The 24,286-nt window shown below is 32.1% G+C and overlaps 1 protein-coding gene across 1 annotated transcript in view; it reads right to left on the reverse strand.

Annotated features, from left to right (window-relative positions):
* Positions 1 to 23,546, reverse strand: part of LOC140447779 (juvenile hormone esterase-like) — a 42,675-nt gene extending 19,129 nt beyond the window's left edge. The window contains exons 1-3 of the mRNA XM_072540637.1: positions 23,304 to 23,546; positions 16,698 to 16,835; positions 15,556 to 16,095 (exon numbers count right to left, since the gene is read on the reverse strand). Coding sequence (XP_072396738.1) covers positions 15,556 to 16,095; positions 16,698 to 16,835; positions 23,304 to 23,438 — 813 coding nt within the window. The 5' untranslated portion in view covers positions 23,439 to 23,546. The remainder of the gene's footprint in view (positions 1 to 15,555; positions 16,096 to 16,697; positions 16,836 to 23,303) is intronic.
* Between the last annotated feature and the right edge of the window lie 740 nt (positions 23,547 to 24,286).

The raw sequence follows: 24,286 nt of genomic DNA on the forward strand, positions 1-24,286 counted from the left end.
TTGTTCCCCCGAGGTGACATAACAGCAATACCATAAAAAATATAATTCGATTCTGCGTCAATCCAAGAAGAGCTCCTGGTTACGATCCCATTACATTTAAAATATTACAACAGCGATCCGGAAACGGGTACGTATTCCTAACAAAACTATTTAGATTAATTATGAAAATTAGTCCCTACCCTCCATAATGGCAGCTAGCTAAAACAAAACATTAAAAAACCGGAAAATTTAAAATAGTTTCGGTCGGTCACGCTACTTTTAAAAATGTTTTAAGAGTAAAATCTTTCTAAGAAGATAGCACACATTATTAGCACACATTTAGACGGTACATTCTGCCAATTGACAAGATCATCGAATAGAAAACCGATCTCATCAAGAACCATCCACAGATAGCTTTGCTATATACAGGGTCGTATAATAAAATGTTAGCAAGCTATACATCATATGTTGCTGTATATACTAGAAAACTATTTACTACTGAACTATTATGCTTTATTAAAATTTATCTTTCAAAAACCTATTTTACAGATAAATATGATTCTTAAATTACAAATAAAAAATTTGGCTCAATAACTCCGGTAAAGAAATAAAAAAGACCTCCATCAAATTCACGGCATTTTTAATATCTACAAAAAACATAAATATATTTCCTGAATTACAAAGCCAAACAAAAAGAAATCTTACCTAAAGATGCTTACGGAAATATCTGAAATTAAGACAACAATGCGGGAAATAGCGAGCTATTTAAGCCAGATTAAATTTATACTAAGATTCATAAGCTTGTATACACCAGAGAGAAAACACAATATCAGAGAGAAAACACTACAAAAAAGAACAAAAACAACGCACCAAGAAGATATTTCGTAGCTCAAAAAACTCCAAGTTTGCACCCCGTTGAGCACCAAGTCGCCGAGCTGAGCCTAGCTCAGAGCGGAGACTTAAGGCCCAAGTAAGCAATTTTAGTTCGCGGATAAGCCACAGTAAGATAACAGGATTACAGCGACAATGCGCTGTCCTAAGTTTTGAATTCGGTTAGGAAACCATGTTGGAGTTATATTACCCAGGACTCCTACATGAAGAGCATTTGGCTGATAGTTGTGCCCCTATCGCGCATCAGAGTGCTATAGGGGGAAAGGGATGGTCTGGAGCATTGGAGCGCGGTGGAATAACTCCTGTTTTTACTCGAGTTAATACACCTCGTTCTAATGAATTGTTACACCCGAACGTAATTCTTAGGGGTGGACATGTCTCACAGGCTGGGTTTAATTAAATTGATTGCTTGCTTAAGCTTGTGGTGATAAAAGCATTACTAATTTGGTGTTCGTCTAGAGAAGTAATAGAATTTTGTAACTTGTAAGTAATTCTTTTGTAATAAAACTTTATTTTTCAGATATTCTGGATTATAAAAAATAGCAAAAAGATTGTTGAGGGGGCCTTGTAACTGGCTCCCTATATTCGAGGGTTGGAAATCTTTTGATTCCAAGCCTTACTTCAAAGGACTTGTGAATGGATGTATCTCCATAGGTTTGGTTCTTCAGTGACCGTTGAAGGATAAGGATTGTTAATGTGAGCAAATATAACTCCAGAGAAATAAAATCACTTTAAGTTTTTCGACTTATAATTAACTATTTTTAGAGTAAAGAGGTTCAAAACGACTGTAGCTGACAGTACAGTTTCAAATAATTCTTTCTTTATCACACGTAAAAGAGAAAACCGTATTTATGAGAAAAATGCCCGATTTCGGCGTAGAGAAATATTTTATACGTGAATTGAGAGAGTTTTAAAACGCGATGCCTCAAGGGCGATCTGTGAGAACGAACTGACCTGATAATACTACTTGATGCGAACTTTAAGTGAAGATTACCCCTCTTGTATTTAGGTGTGAAAACTATTTAAGAGGCTGTGGCGCCAATAAGTCGGCTGTGACTATTTTACTTATTCTACACTAAGAAAAGTGTAAAGAACTATATTTTTATTTTATATTTTAAAATGATATGTTCATTTCTGGAACATAGACTGCCCGCGTTGAAGTATTTACTTCAAAACGAAAGAAAGAGTGATTTGAGAAAGTAAGCAAACTTAACTTAAATGTAATTTAAGAAATAACTATTCCTAAACTAGAGTAATACATATAAATGTGACAAAATTTAAAATTTTAATTTTCTACTTTGTCCACAGGAAGAGGACTTAGTTTTGTAATGGGTCTGTTAAAATATCCATGTCTAGTCTTTATTTTAACACTACGGACCTTATCGTCCTTACCAGTAAACAATTCAACAATTCTTGCCAATGGCCAGTGTAGGGGTGGAACTTTATCTTCCTTTAATAGAACTAAGTCGTTAACTTCAAGATTCTTCTGTGGTGTTAACCACTTGGGGCGATTCTGAAGTTGATTAAGGTAATCAATTTTCCAGCGTTTGGCAAATGATTGCTGAATCTTTATGTAGTTTTGCCAAATTGTTAATTTATTGTTAGGTATTTCCGTCACTATCTCTTCAGGAAATGACGTAATTGGCTTTCCTATTAGGAAATGTCCTGGAGACAATGTGTTAAAGTCATTTGGATCATTTGACATAGCACAAAGAGGGCGTGAGTTTAGTACTGCTTCTGTTTGTGCGAGAACTGTGCTAAAGGCTTCAAAAGTTAAAGTGGTATTGCCTAAAAGCCTTAAAATGTGATATTTGGCACTTTTTATGGCTGCCTCCCAAATTCCACCATGATGCGGAGAATGGGCTACAATAAATTTCCATTGGATTTCAGAAGAGGAGAGAAAATTGAATATGGACTCAGAGGTTTCCTTTTGTTTAAGAAATAGTGCAACTTCCCTCAACTGATTTCTAGCTCCTAGAAAATTAGTGGCGTTATCTGAGTAGATAATTTGTGGACAGCCTCTCCTACTAATGAATCTTTTTAAAGCAAGTAAGAAACTTTCGGTAGAGAGACCTGTGACTAATTCGATGTGCACTGCACGAGTAACCATACATACAAACAACGCTATGTAGGATTTTATTTTTGGAACCTTTCTTAAATTGGAGCTTTTTGTAAGAAATGGACCACCAAAGTCTAGACCAACATTGGTAAATGGAGGGGAGAAACATGAACGTTCCCGTGGTAAATCAGCCATTAACTGTGTGGCTGTCTTTGCTTTAAATTTAAAACAATCGTGACATTTATTAATTATCCTTTTAGTTTCTTTGAGACCATTTAGACACCAATATCTTAAACGAAAATTGGAAAGAGTATTTTGAGGGCCTGCATGACATAATCTTATATGTTCTCTATGCAGCATTAATTTTACTATGTGATTATGACAGGGTAGAAGTAATGGATACTTCTGTTCATATGGGATGTCTGAGTACCTTAGACGACCACCTACACGAATCATTTGCTGATTATCTATGAATGGGTTGAGTTTTAAAATTGTTCTATTTGAAATTATCTCCTTATTCTCAAGACAAGAAAATTCTCGAAAAAAGTGTGCCTTTTGCAAAAGTTTTATTATTAAATTTTCAGCATTTTTTAATTCTGAAAGAATACTGTAAGAAGATGGGATAGGAAAACAAAGACTTACATTGAGGTTCAAAGGCCACAGGCTATTATTCAGTACAATCGGTTCATGGGTGGCGTAGATTTATCAGATAGAATGATTGCTCATTATCCACATGCCATCAAAAACAAGAAGTTCTATCTGAGAATTGTTTTTCATTTCATGAATGTTGCAATTATAAATGCTTGGTTGTTGTTCAGAGAAGCCAAATCGTCAAAAATATCTTTACTAGAATTTAAAGCATCTATTGCTTCAACTTTAATTGAGTTAAATGGAAATGCAAGAAAACGAGGAAGACCCTCATCCGAAAATTCTGCTCCAAAAAAGAAAACGACGTGGACAAAAGTTGCACCTGAAGTTCGCTTGAATGGATTGGAACATTATTCAATGAAAATGGACTACAAAAATCCACCAAGATGTCATGACAGAAATTGCAAACGCAGAACAAGATATAGATGCAAGCAGTGTCAGGAAAGTGTGTGCCCAGAGTGCATGGAATCGTTTCATCAATAGATCATCCGCCCATTGGCAACATATGTGTACGTTTTCATTTTTGACTTTTACAATGTCAAATTTGACAATTTTTTTTTTTTGCAATTTTTCATGTATCCGGATGTTAATAATTAAAATATAGAAAAATATTGGACTTTTTATTATTCAAAGAATTAATTCGTCCCTGAAGAGGTTAAAGTCATTTGGATCATTTGACATAGCACAAAGAGGGCGTGAGTTTAGTACTGCTTCTGTTTGTGCGAGAACTGTGCTAAAGGCTTCAAAAGTTAAAGTGGTATTGCCTAAAAGCCTTAAAATGTGATATTTGGCACTTTTTATGGCTGCCTCCCAAATTCCACCATGATGCGGAGAATGGGCTACAATAAATTTCCATTGGATTTCAGAAGAGGAGAGAAAATTGAATATGGACTCAGAGGTTTCCTTTTGTTTAAGAAATAGTGCAACTTCCCTCAACTGATTTCTAGCTCCTAGAAAATTAGTGGCGTTATCTGAGTAGATAATTTGTGGACAGCCTCTCCTACTGATGAATCTTTTTAAAGCAAGTAAGAAACTTTCGGTAGAGAGACCTGTGACTAATTCGATGTGCACTGCACGAGTAACCATACATACAAACAACGCTATGTAGGATTTTATTTTTGGAACCTTTCTTAAATTGGAGCTTTTTGTAAGAAATGGACCACCAAAGTCTAGACCAACATTGGTAAATGGAGGGGAGAAACATGAACGTTCCCGTGGTAAATCAGCCATTAACTGTGTGGCTGTCTTTGCTTTAAATTTAAAACAATCGTGACATTTATTAATTATCCTTTTAGTTTCTTTGAGACCATTTAGACACCAATATCTTAAACGAAAATTGGAAAGAGTATTTTGAGGGCCTGCATGACATAATCTTATATGTTCTCTATGCAGCATTAATTTTACTATGTGATTATGACAGGGTAGAAGTAATGGATACTTCTGTTCATATGGGATGTCTGAGTACCTTAGACGACCACCTACACGAATCATTTGCTGATTATCTATGAATGGGTTGAGTTTTAAAATTGTTCTATTTGAAATTATCTCCTTATTCTCAAGACAAGAAAATTCTCGAAAAAAGTGTGCCTTTTGCAAAAGTTTTATTATTAAATTTTCAGCATTTTTTAATTCTGAAACAGAGAAGGGTCCAACATATTTTTCATTTGGAAACTTGAAATTGTGAATATACCTGAGAATAAGTGTGATACTGCGTTGTAGTTTTGAGAAGTTTGAAAATTTGAGAGATAAATTTTCAATGAAACTTATTGGACTTTCTTGTGCTAGATGAACTATTTTCTTTTCCTCGGGTATTTTACTTACATTTGGTTTTGAATCATAAGAAGTTAAATCTAAGTCATAATTAAGTAGAAATGAGGGACCTTGAAACCAAAATTTTGAGTTTAGAAGTTCAGGAGCAGATATGCCTCTTGACGCAATATCTGCGGGGTTTTGTTTTGACTTTATATATCGCCACTTAAATTGTGGGTTTCCTTGTATTTCAGAAACTCTATTTGCAACAAACTGTGACCATCTCGAGCTATGTGAGCCTAACCAAGCAAGTACGATTTCTGAGTCCGTCCAGCAGTTTATTGAGTCTATTTGAGTTAATTTATTATTTAGAATTTCAACTATTCTTTTAGTGAGTTTGCTGCATAAAACAGCACCCATAAGTTCTAACTTAGGTAAAGTTAATGTTTTTATTGGAGCTACCCTACTTTTAGAGGTGATGAGTGTGGAAGAGACATTCCTTGAGCTATAAGTAACTCTAATATATATGCAGCTGGCGTATGCCTTTTCACTAGCGTCGGAAAATGCGTGTATTTGTATAGTACATATATAATTTTCAATAAAAAAAGGTCTGTGAATTTTTAAATGTTTTAGTGCTGAAATATGTTTGAGAAAATTTAACCATTCATTTAAGAGTGTAGAGTCTAAACTTTCATTCCACTGAATTTTTTAAAAAGCCAAATTTTTTGCATTATTATTTTTGCAGTTACTATTACAGGATTAATTAATCCCTTGGGGTCGAAGAAACTTGCGATTATCGAGAGCACTTGTCTCTTAGTGTAGGAATCTTTTATTTCGATTTCTGGCACTGAAATAGAGAAACTATCTAATTTAGAGTCCCAATAAAGACCTAATATTTTATTGGAATGATTTTCTGAAGATATAACATACGTAGAGTCAGTTGAAAATTGTGAAATATTTTCTAAAAATTGTGGTGAATTTGAACACCATTTGTGAAGAGATATGCCTGCCTTTTGTAGCAGTGCAGTGATTTGCTCATGCGCAAGTGTGAGTGTTTCAATACTATTTGTACCATATAGTATGTCATCAATATAGCAAAAATTAATGAGGATATCATGAGCGAGAGGATATTCTTCCTTATGCATGTTTGCGAGTTCAATTAAACATCGTGTGCTAAGGAAGGTAGCTGGTTTCGTTCCATAGGTAACCGTTTCCAATTGTATACATTTTAACGGCTCCGAGGGAGAGTTGCGCCACAAAATATTTAATAAGAAAGTTTGGTTGGGGTTTATTCTGATTTGTCTAAACATCTTTTTTATATCAGATGTGAACACATACTTAAAGAGTCTAAAGTTGACTAAAGTGTCAAATAGTTCTGGTTGTGTGGTATAACCCTTTAACATAATATCATTAAGGCTAAAACCAGAAGTGGTTTTCATGGATGCGTCAAAAACTACGCGCAAACGAGTTGTGAGAGAAGTGTCTTTTTCTACACTGTGGTGAGGCAAGAAATATTTGTTTTCAGAGTGTACATTCTGCAGAGACAACGGAACATATTTTGCATGTCCTAATTCAACATACTCATCTATAAAAGATTTATATTGTTTGTAAAGAGAATCATTTTTTGAGAATTTGTTCTCCAAATTTAGAAATCGCCTTCGCGCCATTTGGAAAGAGTCGCCCAATTTATTATTTTCATTAGGCGTGCATAGGGGTAAATCTACTTAGAACTGTCCATTCGGTAGGATTTGTGTTGTGGCTTTAAATATTTTCTCAGCCTTTTCATCATCAGGACTTAAATGCTTTATTTCGGGAAATTCTTCAATGTCCCAAAACCTTTGGAGAAGATTATTTATATTTTCTTCTTCAGTGTGAGATTCAACAAATAAAGAAATATGATTCGAGTGTGAATAGTTACAGTTTGAGTGAGAGTGCATCTTTTTCTTAGATGAAACTTGTGGAGATAAGTTACCGAACATGACATATCCTAAATGAGTGTTTTGAAGCACTGGAAGACCTGCTCCAATATGAATTAAACCATCCTTTAATAGATCACAGTAAATTTCTGCACCTAATAAGAGATCGATTCTCCCTGGGGAGGAGTAAGAGGGATCACTGAGCTTTATGCCAGCTGGTATTTTTATTTTGCTACGATCTAGAGGTACCTGAGGTATTTTACACGTAATATTATCCAAAACTGCACATGATACTTTAAATTTCATATCATTGTTTTTATATGGAAAAAATTCAATGTTTACCATTTCATTTGAGATGGAACAATTTTGAGAGATTGTGGAAATTTGTAATCTTTTATTAGTGGTAGAGTAATTTAGTTTATTTACTAAATCTTTTGTTGCAAAGCTCGATTGAGATCCATTATCGAGAAGACATCTTGCGTGTACAGGTTGTCCACTTTTAGAGTAAATTGTTACCAGCGCTGTGGCTAGCAAAACTTCGTTTTTTGGATTGAAAGTGGAGAGAGAAGAGATGGAAGATGAATTTTGACTTTATGTGTCTGAGAGTAGACAATATTCATTTGTTTGAGTGCTTAAGTGAGTAGAACTGTTTGGTGATTCATTATATGAATGTGGAGAATTAATTCTTTGAGTAACTTGGGCATTATTACTCCTTTGAGGAACATGAAAATGACTTTGAGAGATATGTGGTGCACTATGGCGAGTTTGTGAATCACCCTGTATACTTGCGGAGGATTGAGAGGTTTGTGGTGCATTAAAGCGTGATTGTTGCCTATTGGCGTGACTTTGATTACCATCATGTGAATTTGAAGCACTTTGATTGCTTCGAGTGGGAGAGAATAAATTATTTTCATGAGTGTGAGAAAAATTATTTTCTTCATGCAGAAGTGTATTGTGCTTTTTATTGCAAATTTTACATGTGTATTTAGAGATGCATTTATCAGTAAAATGTTTAGTGCCAAAACAGTTTCTGCAAAGCTGTGCTTGCTTTACAAAATTAAACCTTTCTCGAGAATTTGTGTCTTTAAATAAGTTACACTGATATATGTTATGACCAGTTTGTTTACAAAATATGCAATTTTCATAGCTAGATTTATTATTATTTATAGTGGAGATATGAGCAGTTTTTTGAGTGACTTTATTATTAAACTTTGACTGAGTTTCAGTGTAATTAAGTTTCTCTAAAACATCACATCTTTTTTCTAGAAATTCAAAAAATTGTTTGAGTGTTGGAACATTCTTAGAACCTACTTCATATTCAAAAGCCTTGTGAGAAGCAAAATCTATTTTTTCTAAAAATATTTCTATTAAAAGGAGGTCCCAATGTTCAATTGGAACTTCGAGATTACTAAGAGCTTGAAGCGTTTGCTTTGTGTGTACAAGAAAATCTCTTAGTACCTGAGGAGTGCATTTAACTAGAGATTGAGACTTTAACAGCTTTTTTATAAGAGTACTAATCACTCGTGATTTGTCATCATATCTTTCTTTTAGGGTTTTTATAGCGATAGCAAAATTTGCATCTACTACTTCGATGCTGCTAATTAAGTTTAAAGGTTCTCCTTTGAGGAAGGATTTTAAATATATAAACTTTTGTACATTATTTAAACTTGAATTGTTTGTGATCAGAGTTTCAAATAGTTGAAAGAATTCATTGAATTCTGAGAAATTTCCGGTAAAGGTTTTCATGCTAATTTCAGGCAGCCTCGCACTGGAAACAGCATTATTATTTGAGCTAGGTGCTTTATTTTCTGTTAAATTTAATTCTATTATTTTTCTTTGCAAACCTTTGAGTGTGTTGAAGTATTTTTCTTCAACATTTGCTCGATCAGCTGATTGTTGGTCGCTATCATCAGTCTGTTCGATTTCTAATTGAATTTGTTCATATTGTGTGAAAAAATTAAAGAGTTTTTCTTTCCTATTTTCAAAATCAAGTATTTCGTTTTCTGTGTCTTTATTGGCTATAAACCATTCTGAGATACGTGTAATTGATGCTTTAAGTGATTTGCGCTTTTTCTTTAAAGCCTCCATATTTTATTTAAAAGTGAATTTATTTGCAAATATATGCTGAGCGAGAAATAAGAGTGAATGATTTTGTTTAGTGTAAATGTCTTTTTAAACTAAGACGCGATTTTAATTTTAATAGAGTATTTTTACTAGAGTGATAAATAAATATTTTTCGTGAGAGCGGGCTGTGAGACAATCTGTATAATAAACAATTGTCAGCTATCTTTAGCGATATTGAGAAGAAAGATCTGTTGTCAAATCAAAGCCATTAGTTAATATAAATATTAATGAACAAATAAAAGTCGAGACAAATATCTACCAATATAAATCATGTGCATGCATTGAGTATAGAAAATATAGAAAGAGTTTTAACCTCACCAAATGTTTTTCAAGTATCCAATTTAATTACCGCTGTCGCTTACCAGCACATAACGCACTTTTCACAAAACACACGTGTCTAATCTTAAACGAAGGTCAACTTGTGCAATCTTTCTTCTAGGGACGAGAAACCATCAAACCATTATTCTTTCTTCCTGTTGCTCTCCGGTGTGTGTAATCCTTTTCTTTCTTCAGTCCTGTTTCATCAAATAATCTGTGCTCGATAGGACCACGAATGAGTGGGAGCCTTGTTACTGGCTCCCTATATTCGAGGGTTGGAAATCTTTTGATTCCAAGCCTTACTTCAAAGGACTTGTGAATGGATGTATCTCCATAGGTTTGGTTCTTCAGTGACCGTTGAAGGATAAGGATTGTTAATGTGAGCAAATATAACTCCAGAGAAATAAAATCACTTTAAGTTTTTCGACTTATAATTAACTATTTTTAGAGTAAAGAGGTTCAAAACGACTGTAGCTGACAGTACAATATCAAATAATTCTTTCTTTATCACACGTAAAAGAGAAAACCGTATTTATGAGAAAAATGCCCGATTTCGGCGTAGAGAAATATTTTATACGTGAATTGAGAGAGTTTTAAAACGCGATGCCTCAAGGGCGATCTGTGAGAACGAACTGACCTGATAATACTACTTAATGCGAACTTTAAGTGAAGATTACCCCTCTTGTATTTAGGTGTGAAAACTATTTAAGAGGCTGTGGCGCCAATAAGTCGGCTGTGACTATTTTACTTATTCTACACTAAGAAAAGTGTAAAGAACTATATTTTTATTTTATATTTTAAAATGATATGTTCATTTCTGGAACAATTGTTAACACTTTTTTGAAGACGTTTTGACGGGTGAGAGTATGATGATGAAGAGGAATCGGGAGAAGAAGATCATGTAAAAGAAAACTTGAAGGGAAGCGATACAAAATAGGAAAATGAGAAATTAGATGATGAGACAGATTTTGCCATTGGTCTATATTTTTTGAGCAAAGATAATAAAATAAAATGGGCTAAGCATATTGCCCCTAAGAGCGTCAGAAGTCGAAGTGAATATATTGTTCTGCAGTTTCCTGGTTCAAAACAATGTGTCAGATAGATAACCGATATTTTAGATAGGATAAAACACCCAAACGTTGGCACTCGACCATCGATTAGCACACTAACTTTTAAACTATATTAACAAAGACAATAAGTCAATTATCTGAAAAAATTACATATTTCAAGTCTGGCAACATTTCGCTTGGTAGTAAACGACTGCTCGCGCTTGTTGAAAGCAGTGTGGCTGGTGTTTTATATAAATGTTGTGGTAACTGTACCAAACAAGCTAAGATTTTAAGTTTTTCATAAGGATAGTGCAATGTTAAACTGCTTTGTAAATCAGGTTAGTTTTTGTAATATACAACACAAATTTTTACACACATTATTTACCTTATTGGTTTAATTTTAGCATAATTTTATCTTAATAAAAATGTTGATTCGCGCCAATTTTAGAACGTGTCAACATTTGGAAAGCACAATTTAACATAATCTCATTATTGGCATAGGTGCCGATATTTAGAATTGGAATAAAGTTATTTTTGTTATTCCTAATATTGGCACTCCAGCAGTAAACGTTAGTTACCGCCTCTTTTGAATTCGAGATTAATAATAATTGTGCGTGAAAAAATAATAAATCATTGACTAGTCAAAAAATATTTTTTTCTTTTACTATTTTAGATGCCAAAATAAGAACTTCGCTATGAAGTATGGCATTCCAAGGCAAACACTGCAATATCATTTCTGTCTTAAATTTTTAAAACCAGAACTTGGAAGAAATACGTATCTAACAAGAGACGAAGAAAACAAATTGGTCGAATGGGTTTTAGATAGACATAAAAAGGGCTTCCCACGAAGGGCTTGGTATTGTTCTCATAGCTCTTTATCCTAACTCTACCAGAATATTACAGCCTGCAGATGTCTCGAACTTTAGACCACTTAAGGCAATGTGGAAAAAAATTGTTGTTGGATTGGCGTCGTAAAAATTCATTTTGTAAATTTTCCAAAGAACATTTTGGACAAATCCCCTAAGAAGCTGTATATTCTTTAAAGCCTGAAGTTGCCTCCAGCGGATTTAAAGCTTGTGAATTATATCCGTGGAATCCAAATTCAGTCGAGTATAACAAATGTTAAGGCAAAAACTATCCAAAAATAACCGGTTCCAATGTTGCAACACGGAGAAGCGTAAGAATGATAATAATAGGGTTTTAACTTATCAAAAATTTATTGAATTAGTTGGAATAAATAAGTCATTAGAACTTGATGATTTTGGCGCCTTATATACAAACTGTGAAATTTTTTTATTATTTCAAAAATTGAAAATCTATTTTAAATCTGAAACGAAATCTGATATAGATAACCTGATAGAGATACAAATAGAAGATCTAAATGATAGCGTAGTACATTACAACGATAAAATGTTTTTAAACGAAGATAATATGAAAGATATACCTATTGTTTTTTGCGATAAACAACCTGATGATGAGCGGATGCACAACCGTGGACGAAAAGTTAAAGGCTTTTAGAGGACGGTGCTCATTCCGTCAGTACATACCAAGCAAAACCAATAGATACGGTAGAAAAATAAAAATCACTGTCTGATGCGAAATTGTTTTATACGAGTAACATGGAAGTGTACGTTGGCAAAAGTCAAGTGGGTGGTCCATATTATCTAGATTCCACCAAAGCAGTAGCGAAAAGGGCCTGTCAACATCTCTGCGGATCTAAGAGAAATGTTACCACCGACAATTCGTACATCATCGTTGATCTTGGTATAAGCTTAAAGAAAAATGGTTTAACTCTCTTGGGAAAAATAAAACTAAATAGAAGAGAAATTTTTGCATATTTCTTTAACAATCAAGGACGACCTATTGGCTCTAGTACATTTGGTTTTTATTCAAGAGGAACACTAGTGTCATATAAATCAAAAAAGAAAAAAAAATTAAAACCTTCTGCTATATTCCACTATACACCATGGGGACGACATTGATTATGTAACTGGAAATCATATTAGCATATAACAGCACAAAAAGCGGAGTTGATACCGTAGATAAATTATGCGCAAAATATAATGTGGCACTTTGTGGTAGAATTGACCTATGGTTGTTTTGTACAGCCTTTTAAATGTTATAGTATTAAATTCCTTTGTTATTTACAATTGTAAAATTCCAAATTTTACCGGACCCGACGATAAGTTTTGACAAATTTGGCATTTAGCCTTATGTACAACCACCAGAAGAATCAAAGCCAAAATGTCTATATACCCAAGACAATAAGGATTCGGGTAAAGGAGATCTGTCATTTAAATGAAGATTTCGTGCCAGTTCAAAGAACTCCGTGAGCAATTGGGAGATGTGGTGACTGTGGATGGAAAAATAATCGAAAAATTATTTTATGACCGGTGTAGTAGACCGTGTGCGACTACTGATACACAAAATTAAACTGCTTCTATTGAAAAATACCAGATGAATGGTTGGAGTCGCTAATTATAATATAGTCAAAAGAACCGGATTCATTAAATGCAGCGCACTTCTCTGGTCAATTTTATAAGTAACATACTTAAGATGTTTTGTTAAATTTTGCACACTCGAATATTTTTTCATACGAATGTATCCGTCTGTTTCGTCAAACTCAAAATGATATTCGATCTTTACGAACTGAGAATAGAGAAAAGAACTGTACAAGAGGTAAAGTAATGGAACTCTAGCGACAAGCTAATTACGAATAATTATAACTTTTTTTAAAAAATCTTCTGAAAAATAAGTGTCCACTAATCTCACTATACCTTTTTTGTGCGTAAAAAACGTCGGTTTATATGCCACACGATTATTGTTAATTATACACTGGTGATTAACGAGAGAATTCAATGTTTCACGAAATAAATTAATGTAAACAGTAATTTAAAGGTGATTATTGTTTTCTAAACAAGTTATCGTCTGACACAAAAAGAATACCTTCTTTGAACGATTACCTGGAATTACTAATAAGGCTTCACTAATGATAGTTTAAGTAGTTTTTATGCCACATTACAGCTTATGCCAATAATATAAATTAGAAATTGTTTGCATCTTCCATTTAGTTTGTAGATGTACATTATTCATGTCGTACCTACCTACGTTTTTGGTGTCGATATTTTGTTATTTGCAAATGTAATGTTCGTGAAATCGTTAACAAGTGTTCAAATGTGACAGGGTTTGGAGAAGCAACAATTTATAGATTCCTAAAAGAAAGAAAAGGAGGAACTGTTTCATCTCCCAAGAAGAGTGGAGGGAGTAAACCCTTGGAAATTGAAGAAATACATAAAAACATGATAGGACGCAGCGTCCACTCATTTTTTTTAAAAAAGAATTTCCAACATTGGACAAAATCCAAACATTAATTAGAGAAAACGAAGAGTTACCAATCATAAGCAACAAGAAATTATGGGGACTATTGAGAGAGATGGGATTTTGTTGGCAAAAGAATAGAAGAAAATCCGTTTTAATTGAAAAAGATTACATTGTATGTTGGAGACGAGATTATCTAAGAACTATTAAAAAGTACCGAAAAGAAGGGAAAACAATTTTTTATTTGGACGAGACTTGGCTAAATGAAGGTCATACTGTACCATATCTATGGGTTGATACAAATGTGAAAAGTTCCCGTCAGGCATTCATCGAAGGTGTATTTACTGGAATAAACAATATTCCCGTTGGAAAAGGACGCAGACTCATAATAACCCATATTGGAAACGAATACGGTTTTATCAATGGTGGATTATTAAGTTTTGCCTCAAAATAAACCAATGATTACTACGAGGAAATGACTGCTGACGTTTTTGAAGAATATTTTGAACAAATGTTGGATTTAATTCCAAAAAATTTTGTCATAGTCATGGATATTGCTAATTACCATTCAAGACTAGCAGAAAAATTGCCAAAAACGGCATGGAAAAAAGAAGAGATAATCGAATGGTGGGATAAACACGCAATTGAGTACAAGGAGAATTCGACAAAAAAGAAATTATTACCTATTTTAAGGCAACATAAAGCAGCTTATAAAAAATATATAATTGATGAAATGGCATTAAACCGTGATATAATTATTTTACGTCTACCCACATACCACTGTGATCTGAATCCGATAGAAAATATATGGTCTCAAGTAAAGAATGAAGTCGGACACAACAACAAAACTTTTAAATTAGAAGACTTATAACAATTATTGGAACATTCCTTATCAAAAGTAACTCCAGAAAATTGGAAAAATCCTGTTAGTCATGCTGACAAGGAAGAAAATAAAATGTGGAATTTGGATAATATGACTGATGCAATGCTGGAACCGGTAATAATTAACATTGGAGTTGAAGATTTCTTAGATTCTGAAGAAAGAAGTGAATCTGAAATGGAATTTGATTAAAATAATATTCATTTTTTTTTACAAATCGGCCCTGTTACGGCAGGGGCCGATTTGTTACAAATTATTTTATATAACACCAATAAAATATATATCTTACATTTCTTGCAAATTCATTCCGACATCACTCCGACACTGGCAACTTTATTTAGGGATTAGTAACCCTCAAAACTATTGTATTCTATTCTGCTTCAACTTTTATACCTGGTGGTCATACTCAATTTAAAATTGTTTTCCTATATACTTCTGTAAACTTGTTGACAAATATCTATTTTTTATTGAGTCACCCATATCAACAGTTTAGGGATTCATACATAATGTGCTATCAATATGATGGAAATGGATATATATATATATATATATATATATATATATATATATATATATATATATATATATATATATATATATATATATAAGTTATTCTATACTTACTATATTAAACTTTTGTTGGGCCTCTAATAACTTATTAGCAGGCAACTTTCGTAGTACTTCTAGCGCTTCTTTTTCCGTTTTAATGTTTTGATCTACAATTTGTCCAAACAGAAGTCCAACGTTTTGTTCTGTCATTCTTGACCAAGGACAGAAAGTACAACCGCTCTGTAGAATGGCTCTGTGAAACAGACCTTTGGATGACGGACTAAACATAAGATAATGTATACTAGCACCTCCAGCGCTTTGTCCAAAAATTGTTACATTGTTAGGATCACCATTAAAATTATGAATATTCTGTTGAATCCATTTCAAAGCTAGCAGTTGGTCTTTAAGTGATGCGTTACCGGGCACATTCAAGGATGTATCTTTAAAATTCAAACATCCTAAGAATCCGAGACGATAATTAACAGATACCAATACTATGTCTTCAAGCATCAAGTATTCGGGTCCATATTCAGTTGAACTGTTTGAACCAAAAATGAATCCTCCGCCGTGTATCCACACCATTACTGGTTTAAGGGAATGTTCGATAGATGGAAGCTAAAAATTAAATGTACGTTATTTCAATAAAAAAGTTATCATAATTTAAAGAGCATAGAATATCAGTATTGTAAAGTGTCCTTTTTAGTTTCAAACTTCCTTTTTAAGAAAAATATTTCAAAAGTGTATCAAAATAGAAATAAAATAAAACCAACAAGTAAAGAAAGAACATTGTATTCAACATGGTAGAAGATGTTGTAATAACAATTTTGTAGAATTAAAATATATGAAAATATCTAAATAGACTATTTACATATCTAAATATATTATTCATGAATAATTTCGCAGGAAAAGCGGGACAAGAGATATTGAAGACTAAGCTGAGAATCAGCAAAAATTAAGTCATATAAAATAATTGTTACATTAAAGCAAATTAAGACTCTAATATCCAAATTATTACGTAATATAAAAAGAAAACAATAAATTCTTAAGAAATCAAGTAAAATTTAACTAAATTAACAGATAATTAACTAGAACTGGCAAGCTTTACATTATCGAAATGTGACTCAAACTACCACTAAATGACTATTATTCATAAATACAGTTTATGGTACTTTAAATCTAGATATAGAAAACAAAAATTTGTATAGACAGTCACTTACTTTTTTTGTGTGGATACCTAGGTGTAGACAATCTTCAGAACCAATACTTTCATTGTTTTTGTCATCCCATTGGCAGCTAGGCTGTCCATCTCTAGTGGCATCTCTAACACCATTCCATGCTTCTACCGGTTTCGGTGCCTATATGTTAATAAAGACAAAATGTTAAACATGTATTTTAAAAAGTATTAATAAAGTTGTAGGCTAAGATATCTGCAGTGCCTTATTCTCTCAACTGGTCTTTACGGAACACTCATCTTTTGTGTTTGTTCATTAAATCTCTTAATATTTTTCTGTTAAATCCTTATTTTATATTTATCTGATATCTTTTCCCTCTCTTGTAATCGTCAATATTATATGCTTATTCCATCATTTTATTTAATAGTATGGCTGTGTTTAATAGTTTTCATTACAATCTCCGTGAATATATCTTCAAAGGTGTCCCTGGGGACCATAGAGTTTTGACATATCTATTTTAGGGGCCAAATAACTTAAAAGTTAGTTTTTAAAAAGTGGATAGAAGTTAAAGCATCAGATTGAGACATATTTGCAGCACTTAGATTTAGCTAATGGTCAAGTGCTAATTATGTAATTCATCTGCACTTTGACAAGATCATACATACAGTCTGGTTAAATTAGATTTATTTGGAAAACAAAATATCTATGTGTCATTAGATAATGCCTAACGTGAAAATGCTATTAAACATAACGAAACTGTAAAAAAATAATCACGCAGTTTGAAGTCGTTTAATTGATATTGTAATTTTTTTAAGTTGTCAGGAATTATCATTTAGAGGACACGATGAGTCGAAGCATTCGTTAAATCAAGGTGATTAAAGAGAACTAATAAAGATGTTTAAGAAATACGTATTGAAATTTTCTAATTTACTTTCTAATTCCAAGACATTTAGCGGTATATCTAAAACAATCCAGAATTAATAAGTAGAATCATTTAGTGTAGCATCTGAAATTTATTGGAATCCCCTGGTATATGTGTTAATTGAAATCCCCTAATGAATTATAATAACGAAGAATTTTTTCAATGTTTCTTAGTCCGTATCCTTCAATTTAAAACCAAAATAAATCTTCGTTCTTTTTAGGTCGCCGCCGTCGATAATAAATTATTTTGTTTATTTATGTCACAGGCGTAAATTCTTTGATATTTCTTTGTTCAAACCGCCCGATATTGCGTTTTCAAATTAATCTACGTCTTAATTTTCGTTGTGTTTTGTTTATTTTAGCATTTTGCTTATTCTAGTTTATACCCTAAGTGCTTTGTTTGTTCTAGTTTATGCGATCAATTTTTTAAGATAATTTCGTCACTTTCGTTGGAGCCGCGGTGATCTTTAGTGGTCCAGTATCATGTCAAATTCAATTTGAATTTGTAGTTTTCTGTTTTTGTCCCTTTTCAGGGAAATCTTCGTCTTACGTAATGGAAATCAATTTTAGTAGCAGTTAATCGTCTAATTCTACCTGTTCCGGTTGTTAAAGAGGCAGAGTTATAAGTTTTGTGCTCAGTGCCGGCTTCGGCCTCAAATGGTCGATCCAATTTGCAGTGTGAGATCCAGTTCCTTTTGTTCGTGTGTTCGTGTCCAGAATTCAACTCCAGTTTCCAACCTCAGGAACTTGTTTTTGTGTTATTGTAAAATCCAGGTAACATTTTTTTGTGTAAATTTAAAGTAAAGACAGACATTTTTCTAATAATTGCTTTCATGCAGGATAAGAATTTGTAATATTTAAAGTAGTAAATTTTATGGTTTGACTTTAGCTGTCAATTTATTTGTTCAGTTTTGTTTTAAAATTTAATGTTAACATATTAGCTTATTATTTTTGATATTGATTTGTTTTGTTTTCTTTGAAAGAAAGGTTAACTTACATGTAAAGTTTTTGTAGTATCTCCAACTCCTGGAAATTGTAAACAGATGACACATGTAAGTTTTTTTTTGTATTATTATATTTTTGTATTGTCTTTTTTGAGAATTTTTGTGTTCTTGATGTTTTGTAACTGTTTGTGGTGACACAAAAATAAATGTTAAATTTTGTTTCTTAACATTTGTTTACTAACCTTTTTTTTGAGTTTAATTTAAAAAAGATTTTGAATGTTTTGCATTTTTAATAATTATATCTCCAGTGACAACTAGCTGGTTGTAATAGGTATAATTAGGCACCTCAAGTGGCGCCGTATATTAATTTCTTGAGGTGTTTCCGGTTTATTTTCATTCTGTTTGTCCCAAGAGATTTATGACCCTTTATTTCATTTTTCTGGTAGTTACCCCAAATCGACACCCTGTCTTTTACTTATCCACGACCCCAGCTCTTCAACTAACCCCTGAGTGCCCGTTCGCACACGTAGCGTTTATTTTGCTTACCCTATCTTCGCCCCAAGAATTTCTATTCCCCAATCTTCTACCCCCAAAATCTTACCCTATGGTAGGCAAAATATATCGTTACATTAGTTACATTTTAAATAACGTTATTGAATCTGAGATTTAGGAAACCATTTGCTCTTCACTAGAGGTAGATGAAACTACCCACATATATCATGTCATTCACAATTATCTATTGTTGTTCGATACGCGTTACGTGGTAATATTTATGAGAGGTTTTTAGGTTTTACATACTTGAGTAAAAGCCATAAGGCAGAATATATTTTTGGTGTTTTAAAGGACAGATTAAAATTTTTTGATATCAAAAATAAATTGGTAGGGCAAACTTATGATGGCGCTGTCGTGATGTCTGGTAAATTAAATGGTCTTCAGGCAAAAGGTAAAACTATAGCACTGCAAGCTTTATTTACTCACTGTCTGAGAACTGATACTGGAATGGAGACCAAGAGATGATGCCTACCGAAGCACAGGTTGTCCACCAACACGTTGGACTGACGATCTAAAACGTTGTCATAGGAATTGGATGCAAGAGACACAAGATCGAAATAGATGGAAAATTACGAGAGAAATCTATGTCTAGCAGTGGATAAGCGAAGATTGAATGATGCGCATAGAATAAATTTAGTTTTGCCGGATACATGTAAAAAAATTAAAGAATGTCGTCTTTTTTTTGCCAGTTTAAGCGGATTTGCTTTATTTTTCTCAAGCTCGCCTAAACCGACTTATGTTTTAGAATGGGTTGTTTCAAAAAAAAAAAAAAAAAATGCCAACAGTTTGTCAGACGCGATGGGATTTTAAATCTCAGTTAGTTTTTACTGTAGCAGATTTTTGTGAACAGCTTTTGGAAGTTTTTGATTTTATTATTGAATGCGACGACTTTGAAAGTGATGATATCTCGATCCGTGAAGCAATCGGTTTGAATACTTTATTAAATGATTACTCTTTTAACATACTTTTAAATATTTTTAAGAAAGTGTTTACCCAAACCGATTTAATATTCAATGTTGTTCAAAATCAGTTAACTGACATTATTCATTCCAAAAATAGAATAATAAAACTGGTGCAAAATCTCAGAGATTTTCGTAATGATAGTAATTTCCAGTATATACGCAGTGACATTTGGACTCGCTTGATATTTCCGAACCTCCAAAAAAAAAAGACAAAAGCATGACACAGAAACAGATCTCGAGAAACGAGTAACTTTCGAAATTTTGGAAACTATTTTTATGCAAATAGATACATACTCGTTTTTGCAAAGAATTTCTAAGATATATATTAAAAAGGTTAATTAAAAATTATCCATCACTCTTTAATAAAATAGAATTAGAAAGTGAATTAAAAGTTTTATATGCTGATACTAATATTTTCGGAAGATGAAATGCAGTGGACTGCAATTCATTACAACAAACTCTTACCGAAATTAATAAATTATTGTCATCAATTCTCTCATTATCACTAACATCTGCTTCAAATGAACAAGATTTCTCTTATCTCAAAAGAATTTAAACGCATTATCGAAAGACCATAAAACAAGAGAGAATGTTAAGCTTGTCTCAAATGTCAATAACAAAAAAACTTTTAAAACCTCTTCAAAACTCTAATAAATTTTACGATGACGTTATAATCCATTTTGCTACTTCCAAACAACGTAGACTAGAGGTAATTTATAAACATGTTTAGGTTCTAAAAACAAAAAAAAATAAAAAACGAACTCCTATGATAATTGAAGTCTTTATTAGACGGTATACCTATCTGAAGAGACAAAAAATACCTTGCCGACCTTGTCTCTAAAGCCACGAGCCGCCACTGATATAGACGATTTATCACAAAGGATTTATTTATTAATATAGGATTTTTAAAAAACAATTATTAGTAGCAGTTGTGAAACTACTTGTGAAAATTATAGATGCGACTGCAGAAAATACGGACATTAATGTACCGATGTATGTTTGAAATGCTGTGATTCAGGATACTGTTTAAGTCCTATTTAAACAATGGTTTAAATGATAAAATAAGTTGCCAAAATGAAAACGATTTAAAAGACTCAACACTCAAGGACGAAGGAAAAAATCTCGAACTCTGAGTAATCAAATGATCAGGACGATGTAATTCAAAAATAAGTATAAAATATTTAATCAGGCTCCAAAAACGATAAAAATTTAAGAAAAAGAAAGAGATTCCTTAAATATTGGTAATGTTTTATTTACTCGTATATTAATACATAATTAAATTTAATTAGTGTACAGTCTGAAAATTATTTTTTTTTATTTTTTTTATTTATTTATGTTATTTTTTCCACACAATCTAATTGTCTAGCAAGCTTCTCAATTTTATTATAGTTTTAATCACTTTTGTATTCATTTATTCGTTTTGTATTTTGAGAACGATTTTCGAAGTATAAATCCAAACATCATATTCGCTCCGTGCGTGACTGGCGCGACACCTACCGTCTTCATCTGACAGTTTTGGACCTACCAATTTTCAGGTTAAACATATGACATATGTTTAACATTTTTAAATACATGCGAAATTGGCAATTAATGTTAATTAACTTTTTAATTATATTTTTTCAGTTTATGTACAAAATAAATGTAGTATCAAAAACTGGGTTTCTCAAAATTCATCATAATATATCTTTTCAAACCCAAACGGAAAAGAAAGGGAAAAACGTAGTACTGCAAATCAAGTTTTTCACGTGAAAGAGTTAATTAAAAACAGTAATAGTAAAAGTTATGATATAAAAGCTAAAGTCATCAGGCACTCTGCAGTAAGCTTAAAGCTTTATAAAATATCATTTAAGGTAAATTATTTAAATTTTTCCTATTTCAATTGCATAAAAATGAAGTTATGTGATATTTACTTTTTCATATTAATAGCACGAATCCGTCTTTTTCTTTCCTCTAATTTATATGTAATCTTTGGGAACCTATAAAAACTGCACTTATTTTTGCTATTATTAGCATAATTAAATACGCAACATGTATTTGCACACATTTTTGATAAAATTTATGCTTAAAAAGGTAGGTCCAATTTTGTCATATTTCGCCGCTACGCACGCTAGCATCATTTCAAGGTACCCCTACCATGGTCACGCACAGAGCGAATAGCTTAACCTAATTTTAAAGTAAAATTGTGAGTTATTCTCAAAAAAAACTAGTAAATAAAATTTTTTTAACTAAAATTTTGCCAATATGCTTGGACTAATAAAAATATTCTACTTATTTATCAGTCGAGACTAAAATAGAAGCAAACCTGGTTTCTAGTCTATTATTTTTAATTTGAATCAGTATTTTTACTCAAACGTTTACGCTTGTTCGCAAATTTTCACATATCGGTAATTTGAATAATGTTTAAATAGTTTGAATAGTTTGAATAGTTTGAATAGTTTGAATAGTTTGAATAGTTTGAATAGTTTGAATAGTTTGAATAGTTTGAATAGTTTGAATAGTTTGAATAGTTTGAATAGTTTGAATAGTTTGAATAGTTTGAATAGTTTGAATAGTTTGAATAGTTTGAATAGTTTGAATAGTTTGAATAGTTTGAATAGTTTGAATAGTTTGAATAGTTTGAATAGTTTGAATAGTTTGAATAGTTTGAATAGTTTGAATAGTTTGAATAGTTTGAATAGTTTGAATAGTTTGAATAGTTTGAATAGTTTGAATAGTTTGAATAGTTTAAATAGTTTGAATAGTTTGAATAGTTTGAATAGTTTGAATAGTTTGAATAGTTTGAATAGTTTAAATAGTTTGAATAGTTTGAATAGTTTGAATAGTTTGAATAGTTTGAATAGTTTGAATAGTTTGAATAGTTTGAATAGTTTGAATAGTTTGAATAGTTTGAATAGTTTGAATAGTTTGAATAGTTTGAATAGTTTGAATAGTTTGAATAGTTTGAATAGTTTGAATAGTTTGAATAGTTTGAATAGTTTGAATAGTTTGAATAGTTTGAATAGTTTGAATAGTTTGAATAGTTTGAATAGTTTGAATAGTTTGAATAGTTTAAATAGTTTGAATAGTTTGACTAGTTTGAATAGTTTATTATCAAAACGATAATTTAAGTAGCCGGTAAGCCTGATGCATAACCTATAGATATCGGAAACACAATGTTATAACATATTAGAAGAGGTGAAAAAAAAATTTAGAAACAATCTAGAAATTACTGTATGCTTTTTTTCAAATATTTGTTTTTGATAAAATATTGAGAAATCGATATATAATCTCACCTTAAATCTCAAATCTCCAAGAGGCGGTTTAGCAAATGGTATTCCCAAAAATGAATAAAAATATTCTCCATCCAAATTCACTTTTTGGCATCCTCGAACTTGACCTTCGGTCACCGTGACTACGGGTGATTCCATCGTACTTCTTGCTCGATTAGCACACAGTATTCGTTATTTTTAATCTAACAACACGCAACCACGCTGTGATGTAGCTGAGTGACTGCTCTGTTTCTACTCTAATGTAATATATGTGTGTATAAATGAATGAAAATCGAAGTAAAGTCGAGTCAATGAGATTATTAACTTAAGATAAAATTAGAAGCGTTTGTATAACTGTGAAGTTTCAGAGACGGATTTTGATTTGTTTTTGTATCTAACGTATGTGTTCCGTGAGCGCAAAATTTTACCAATGAAATAATTGAAATATACATCACAGAGGTATCCTAAAACAACCACAAGAGCAAATGTTCTGAATTCTTTAAACATTTATCGAATAGATCAAAAAAACATTTATTTTGTAATAATCAAGCAAGCGCGTGCTAGGTATGTATTAAAAACTTTATTGGTGCGGTTGGAATGTTGCGAGATTGAATGCAAAATATGTGCAAAAAACATAACTGTAAGCACATCTAATGAAAACAGGTAAATGCTAAAAAAAATACAATATAAATATAATAGATGTAGAGGTATGGAGTTTAGAAAAGTTTTTCAACCTGTTAAAACAAATTACACATGAATAAAAATAAAAAAACTGTTTCTGCTTTACGACTTATCAAACTTAAAACTGACGCTTGCTCCTCTTGTCTGCAACTGAAATCTCAGATATCACTAGGGCTAACAAATTCTGCCCACAAGTCTTAGTTGATGATTAAAAATTAAGTTAATTACTATTTAACTGGGAATAAGCCACAATTAAAGGTTAAAATACGTTTATTGACGTTTCAATTTCCACTTCGGAAATCGTTCTCAAAATACAAACATTAGTA

Source organism: Diabrotica undecimpunctata, chromosome 8 (genome assembly GCF_040954645.1).
Source record: "Diabrotica undecimpunctata isolate CICGRU chromosome 8, icDiaUnde3, whole genome shotgun sequence".
NCBI lineage: Eukaryota > Metazoa > Arthropoda > Insecta > Coleoptera > Chrysomelidae > Diabrotica > Diabrotica undecimpunctata.